Source organism: Stegostoma tigrinum, chromosome 28, assembly GCF_030684315.1.
Source record: "Stegostoma tigrinum isolate sSteTig4 chromosome 28, sSteTig4.hap1, whole genome shotgun sequence".
NCBI lineage: Eukaryota > Metazoa > Chordata > Chondrichthyes > Orectolobiformes > Stegostomatidae > Stegostoma > Stegostoma tigrinum.
The window spans coordinates 38,805,221-38,813,356 of NC_081381.1; the positions used below are offsets into that span (position 1 = coordinate 38,805,221).

Sequence of the window (8,136 nt, forward strand, 5' to 3'; positions counted from 1 at the left end):
GCCCAGAGTTCTGCACTGCTGTAAAATCTCAGAAATATACACTCATGGCTGTGTCTCACTCCCGATGTGATCTCTCCTTACCAAACATGCAAAGCTTACTGATTGTGTGCTTTTACCAACTCTCCCTTAAATAGAAATGAAGTGAGCTGAGATGAGTCACATTAATCCACACCAACTGAGGCCCTATTCTGGCTTAATGTGATTGACTGATAGCTGTCTCTCAGTCAGATGAGTTACCTAATTAACATTTTAACTATTCTACTGAACTTTAAATTTTTAGAAAAGGGAAAGGAAAAAAAGATTTACCTGTTCTATTCCCACAGTGCTACAAAATCCCAGATATATCCACTCACCTGGCTGTGTCTCACCCCAGACGTGATCCCTCCTTCCTGATCATGCAAAGCTTAGTGATGTTCACCCCTGTTATTTATCTCTATATTACATTAAACAATAAAGAAACCAAAAAGTAATTTTTGATTTGATTCAGATTTTTATAACATTTTTACACAAGGGCTAAGCAACAGGTTGCTTTCCACACAGTGCCTTTAATTCAGGAAAACATCCCAAAACACCTCTTAGGAAAAGAGAATGGGTGTTTAAAAGATTGTCAAAAGAGGTGGGTTTTATGCAACAGAGAAGAAACAAAGAGAAAGATACTTAGGAAGGGAATTCAGTACTTTTAATCTCTTATTGACATGTCCACAAATTGTGGGGAAAATGAGTGCTCGGTGCTAAGGTTGGAAGACCGTGAGTATTTAAATGCTCATAACGCTTTAGGTACTTAGCCTGGGAATCAAGAAACACAAGGGAACCAGTCACTGGTGGAGGGTGTAGAAAAGATTTATAAGGATGTCGCTGGTACTGGAGGGTTTGACCTATATGGACAGGCTGATTAGACTTTTTTTTCCCCTCGAGCATCAGAGATTGAGGAGGGACCTTAAAGATTTATAAAATCACAAGGGCCATAGATAGGGTGAATAGCTAAGATCTTTTTCCCTCAGGTGGGGGAGTCTAAAACTAGAGTGCATAGTTTTAAGGTGAGAGGGAAAAAAGGACCTGAGGGAAAAAGGAGCACAAAAGCTGACGTTTTGGGCCTAGACCCTTCATCACCCGAAACGTCAGTTTTTGTGCTCCTAAGATGCTGCTTGGCCTACTGTGTTCATCCAGCTTCACACTTTGTTATCTTGAATTCTCCAGCATCTGCAGTTCCCATTATCTCTGAACTTCTTCAATTTCCTCTTCTTTGCATCCTCCACTCTTACTTCCAACTGTGAGGTGCCCATAAGACCGTATTATGTAGGAAAAGTGAGCCATTCAGCCCATTGGGTCTGTTCTGCCATTCAATGAGATTATGGTCAATTTGATAATCCTCCACCCCACTTTCTTGTCTTGTCCCCAAAATCCTTTGATTCCCTTACTGATTTAAAATCTGTATATCTCAGTCATGAATATATTAAACAACTCAGCCTCTTCAGCCCTCTGTGATAAAGAATTCTACAGATTTCCTACGCTGAGAAAGGAAATTCCTCTTCATCTCTGTCCAGCAGGATGACCTCTCACTCTGAGATAATGTCCTCTTGTCCTAAACTGTCCCATAAGGAGAAACAACCTCATCACATCTACCCTGTCAAGAATCCTAAGAATCTCACTTGTTTCAAAAAGATCACCTCTCATTCTTCCAAATAATGATGAGAACGGGCCCAACCAACTCAACGTAAGATAAACCCTTCAAACTTTGGATCCACATAGTGAACCTAAACGGAATGTTTCCAATGCTATTATAGCTTTGTTAAGATAAGGAGACCAAAACTGCTCACAGTGACCTACATGTGGTCTTACCAGAGTCTTGTATAATTTTAGCAAGGCTTCCTTTTTTTATACATCATTCTCTTTGAAATGAAGGCCAACATTCCATCTGCCTTCCCTCCTACTGGCTGAATTTGAATGCTTACTTTTTATGAAGGTATTAATTGAGACAGTTTTTCCCAGCTGCTTCTTTTTCATGCCAGCCTTTGTCCAGATGTCAAATCTTGCACAGCACTATCCCTGAACTGTCATTTGCTTGTAATCTTTCCAGTCGTATCTCAAGTCTCAAGTTCATCTTGTCCATGACACCCATCCCCTGCTGTCTCAATTATGTTCCTCAAAAACTGCAAACCACCTAACTTCTCTCCCTGGTACTTAAATTTTTAAAATATTGTTAATGATTCCTTTTCCTCAGGTAATGACCTTGTAACTTTCAAAGTTCCCATTATTATCCTTGCCTCAAAAAAGCAATTCAAGCCTCTGTTCTTGTAAATAACCATTCCATCCCCAAGTTCCCTTTCTTCTCCAAAATTATTCAACACATTGTCACCAACAGAATCCATACCATTATTCATAGTGTTCCACATTTGAAACCCTCTCAACAAAGACAACATACTTTTATATAGTGCCTTCAAAGTAGTAAAATTCACAAAACACTTCAAATAAAAAAAACACAACTACATGAAGATATGTTGACTAAAATTTTGATGAAAGAGGTAGTTTTCAAGAGACTAGTTTAAGAACAGAGAGATGAGAGGGTCTAGGCCTGAAACGTCAGCTTTTGTGCTCCTAAGATGCTGCTTGGCCTGCTGTGTTCATCCAGCTTCAAACTTTGTTATCTTGGAATTGAAGAAGTTGTTGGTTTTTGGAGAAAATAAGTCATAACTTGCTTCAAAATGGCAAGATTGTAACATTAAAAACGGGCATATTTTCCCAGTAAATGTATATGTGTACTTCAATTCTAAAAGACAACTGTAGTTGCAGTTTTTGTCTTATTTTCATTGGATAAATGAACACATTTGCTAACACACTGCCTTATTTGATTAATAGGATAAATACAAAATGGGGAAATGGAGAACTCTAGCTGCTGTGAGGCATGTTGGTGTTGCCATTGTGTCGAGTGCAATCACTACAGTCATAGCGACTATCCCCCTCTTCTTTTGCATCATCACTCCATTTGCGAAGTTTGGAAAGATTGTTGCCCTGAACACAGGCATCTCTATATTCTACACCTTGACAGTCAACACAGCTCTGCTCAGCATCCTGGCTCCAAGTGACTTCTATCGCTCAAGGAGATCTTTTATTAAAGCAGTCCTGGGAGTAGTGGCCATAGGAGGTGGAGGATTCTGTGTCTGTCTTGTATTGATTAAATTAGGATTCAAAATCCCACTCCCCAATGGATCTACAATGTAATTTGTTTATACTACTTTAATACAAGCGCTAACAGAAATAACATTTTAAAAAGGGAACTTCATCACAATGCAAAAACTGGGACTATTGCCACTTTTTTTTGTATAAGTTGTTTCCTTCCTTTTTATGGCAGATGATTGTTGATTTGGTGAAGCTATAAGTAATGACTTAATTGCAAGCAGTGGTGTGACTGCAGCTTTTCCTGCCGGTTAGACATGCAACAATGGTCAAACTCCTTCTGATTTTCCACCATTTGTAAGGAAAGCCATTGAAACAAATGAAAGTGCATTTTGCGAGCAACAGGTTCTAGATACATGTAAGACACATTATACCCTTTGCATATAGTTGTAAGGAAATCTGTTCAGTGCATTTGAAAGCAGGCAGCTATCCAGTTAATGTTGAGGTACTCTTCTTAATTTTCTTCACCTATTTTCCCACTACCATCTGTCATGCTCTAAAACTTCAAATGTTTAACCAAGATTATGTCAGTTGGACAGCCTTCCAAGTATTGTAGCAGTGTTCATGATCAACTGGTGGAAGTGTAATCATGATGGGCATGATCACTTCATCCCCAGTCTTTTCCTAATCTCGTGAAGAAATATCACCCGAAAGACTAACTAACAAAAGGTGGTTCCCAACAGAAATTCAATGATGTGGGTCACTGAGACTCAACTCTCCAAGCTCTGGGCTAAAGTGAAATTAAGTTTTGAGATAAAGCTTCCTATTAATTATTTTCCTCTTTATTCTTGCTCTACATTTTTTCTATTCTCCAGTTTCTCTCATTTACACCTATTCCCCTACAATCACAAGGAATACAGGCATACACAATATCACCCAAGTGCCATTCTTCACCCATTTAGTCTATCTGGACATTCAAGTAAACACTGCCAACAGGGGTTACTGCAATGATCACCTAGACCAATGTATATTGTACCTTTTTAGTCCACCAACCATAAAGCCAGATAGAACAGACCCCTTCCATTACCATCAACAATGATGCTAATGGCTGGACCTACATCATGCTGTGTTATGCCAAGTATTCCAATACTCATGTTGTCAGTGAGGTCAAAATTCCTACTGGTTTAAGTCTTTTAGAAACTCAGGACATCTAAGAACATGTTGGCCTGGTAACAATTCTTCAAGTACAGCTACTGTTATGTAGGTGATAAACGTGTTAGCTAATTTAGATACATAATAGTCCCACAGCAATAGAAAAGTTTTATGACTAAACAGTGAGCTTTGGTGAGCTAGGTTGGTGTGAGAAATTTTAGGGCATCTATGCAAAATCAATGATTTTGTCCAAACAGTGAAACAACTCCTCATGGATAGATGGATTTGGTTTAATAACTCATTCACGAGGTGACACCTCCAACACTGCACCTTCCTCAGAACCATGCTCAAATACAAGCGAATCTATCATTTCTGTCACTAGTGAAATCTATCAAATGAATGTACTCATGCAAAAAGTACCTACCTACTTTTTTCACAGGTTGCTTCTTTGAAGGAAAATTTCCTTTCAGCTAAAGTGGTCCCATATTAGGCAGAAAGGAAAACCTTAAGAGATCAAACTGCTCCAATCTGAGCAATTGTAGATTCTAAGTAATAAAGACAAATTATATAAAGTAAGTCTGTTGATCATGAGTGCATTTATAAATAGGTGCTTAGCCCAGTTGCAACTAAAATAGTTAATCCACTGTAACAGTGCAAGGTAGGTATCATTAATGAGGTGGTTAATGGCTCATTTGATAAAGATATACGACATTGAATCTCATGGAGCAGAGGTTGTTGCTCTGAAGTTGTAATAAAGTTGATTCAAAGCCTTAGCTCACCTGGGCTAGGGAGTAGTAAAATAGTGCCCTTTATTCCCATTCCTGCTTATTGCCCAGTAACTTCTGGTGGAAAAATACATCAATGAAATTTGGGTTAATGTTTCCCCTTCCAGCCATATTTGAATTGATCACCAACTTAGGCTTAGGAATTCAAGCACATCCATTTCTCACCCAATAGTGAAGTCAGATCACCAGGAGCATGCAGACCTGAGCTGTTTGCCCTATCTTGAACTTTTTCTCTTGAAAAAAATTAAATACTTTCATAGCTGGTGTAAAGCCTGTTCAGGAATGCAACATAAGTAAATCAGGTGGATTGTCAAAGCCCTCCAGCAGTCACAGTCATGTTCAGTCTCTGCCTAGACACTGTTCTCTTTTGCTTCCCCAAATAGTGCTCAACCTCCAGCCGCTGCATAACAAACAAATGGACAATACTCATTCCTTCCCCTCCACCACGTTTGATAGTGCTTACCTCCTCCTCACGCAACTTCTACAATGCCTGGTATTGGAAGAGTCAGAATTATTGGAGGTGTAAGGGTGTTAAATCTTTTTGTGAAGTGAGGTGGAAAGAACACTATCAGAGTAAGAGAAGGGCTTGAACACTCTCAGTGGATGAGAAGGGAGGTGAACACAGGGGTTCAAGGCAAAAGAGGGAATGAAGGAGGGGGTGAATGATAGAAGGTGAGCATGGTTGGGGGACATAATATGCTTTGTGGGCATTGACCTAAAAATCTTAAGACAAGGTAAGTTGATGAACTCAAAGAAGACATTAAATATCATATTTGCCGGAGATTGTTGTAAATTCATCATTCACATGTGTCCAAATGTTAACAGAGTGCTTGAAAAAGTATTTCCAGAGCATTCAGTATTCACAACACATGCCCTGCCAATTTTTCAGTGCACGCTTCAGCATGGAACTATCCAAACAATAGCTGGTAATAATACATATCTATCCATTGCGTTTTATATATCCACAACCCAAAAAAAAATCAATAAACTTGTGAATTCTGTCCTGGATTTTTTTAGAACTCTCCAAATCTAATCCCACTGCTCCCTTTTTCTCCCTATGGACCTATATCTTCGTATGATTCATGTTCATTCAGTTTCCCATAAAGTATGTGGTACCCTCTGCCTCAGTTACTACTGGTGGCACAACATTCCTTTATCCAACAACCCTGGCTGTCTGGTCCACAAAGCCAAGGTACATTTTGTTTGCTGTATTTTGTTTATCTGTTTCTAGCTATTTCATTTTCATGGTCAAGCATAAACAAGTTGATAATTATATTTAATATTGACACTTAAACATTTGGAGATTGTTGATAAAAATGCACAAATGCAATCTTAATACAATTTAATGAAAATCGGACAGTTACTGTCAATATACAACAAAATAACTTAATGGCCATTGTAACTTATATTTCAATACATAGATATACAAAAATAAATTAATATAAATTGCATCTTTCTAGTTAAGTGGTGGGAAATGATAAATAACACAAATTGCTTGAGAAAGCAGCCCATGAAACAAAATGAAGAATTGGGTAGAATGTGATGCAGCAGTTGCTACCTTTTACCCACATTCCCAATACAGACACTCAGTGTGGGAGCTCTGCAGTGGGGTCACTAATTTTTGAAGTTGATTTACTGTCTACATATACCCGTTTTAACAGAATGGAGATGTCTGACCAGACATGATGTTGACATCCAATGCTGCAGTCCGCAAACCTGCTTCATTGTTCCTTTGTAGTCAAAATTGAATAAGAGCATTTGCAAAGAGACATTAAAAGTTCATTGAATAAATTTCTTCTGTGGCTGGTGTCAATTAAGTGAAGTGGAAATATAAAACAAGTTGCCCCATTTTATAATTAGAGACCAAACTAAAACCCGATATATTATAACGAGAGAACTAGTTAACCAGGAATGAAAAGCAATTAATTCTGAAAGACTGAACTGTCCAGTACATCTACATTAGCATCAAAATCTAACAAAGTTTTGGAAATAGTCTGAATGATTCTAATTACTGCATATTGTTAGAGTTAGTACTTTCTTTTTCCATATTGTGTAAATTTCTTAAGTAATTTTGTAGAAAAGGAATCTTTGAACAATGTTCCCTGTTTTAGGAACTGTTGTCGAATTATTTGACATTCAAATTGTTGTATTACTGCTGCTTTAACTCAATCCAAAATAAATTTCTATTCATTGTCAATGAGAATCTTTTCGGGAGTTGACTCTCCTTGTATATTTTTGTCTCTGTTGTTTCCTGCCCTTTCCTTTCTCACTCAGATGGCTGCAAATCCTATAATAAAGCTCCCAAATTTAATGCTGGAATCCCATGAATGGATTTTAATTTTTGTCTACAATTAACTGCTTCTGGATGCAATAGCTGTAGTTCAGTTTTTTTTATTTGGAATATTGATGCTCAGTTCAGAGCTGAGAAGCTTTCCTGAAGAGCTAGGAAAGGCCCATGTTTAATGTTTCATCTGGATAATCAGCAAAAAGCTCTAATTTGTTTTAATATCTAGGTCAGGAAGAGGTGTCCAATAAAAACTGGCATATTTTGGATAACTGGTAAGGACAAAATTGGATTTAGCTGTGATGTTTGTCGGTACTCACTTTTTATTCATAAATGATTTTTTGGGTGAAGTAATGCCCACACATTTAAAAGAGAAGGATGAAGAGGAAAGAAAGGGGATGAAAAGGACAAATTAACAATCAATTCCAGATATTCTGATTGTGGAATGTCAGATGAAACTCCTTGCTCCTGTCTTGTCAGACCTTAACATGCAGAGCATGTGGTCCAGTAGAATTTAGGGAAAAACAAAAGGCATTTCACTCTCTGCAACTTGGTACACATTTGGACCTTAGCATTAGCATTAAATATTGGTATATTTGAAACCTGCACAATAGGCAGCATGGTGACACAGTGATTAGCACTGCTGCCTCACAGCACCAGGAAACAGGGTTCAATTCCACCTTCTGTCTATGTGGAGTTTGCACAGTTTCCCTGTTTCTGTGCAGATTTGCTCTGATTTCCAAAGATGTGCAGATTAGATGGATTGTCCATGGTAAATTGCCCATAGGGCCCAAAGATGTG

General features: G+C 38.1%; 1 protein-coding gene across 9 annotated transcripts in view; it reads left to right on the forward strand.

Annotated features, from left to right (window-relative positions):
- Positions 1 to 7,319, forward strand: part of disp3 (dispatched RND transporter family member 3) — a 443,035-nt gene extending 435,716 nt beyond the window's left edge. For all 9 annotated transcript variants that reach the window (XM_059638085.1, XM_059638078.1, XM_059638077.1 and 6 more), the window contains one exon: positions 2,857 to 7,319. In XM_059638085.1, the coding sequence (XP_059494068.1) occupies positions 2,857 to 3,219 (363 nt within the window). In that variant the 3' untranslated portion in view covers positions 3,220 to 7,319. The remainder of the gene's footprint in view (positions 1 to 2,856) is intronic.
- Positions 7,320 to 8,136: the final 817 nt, after the last annotated feature.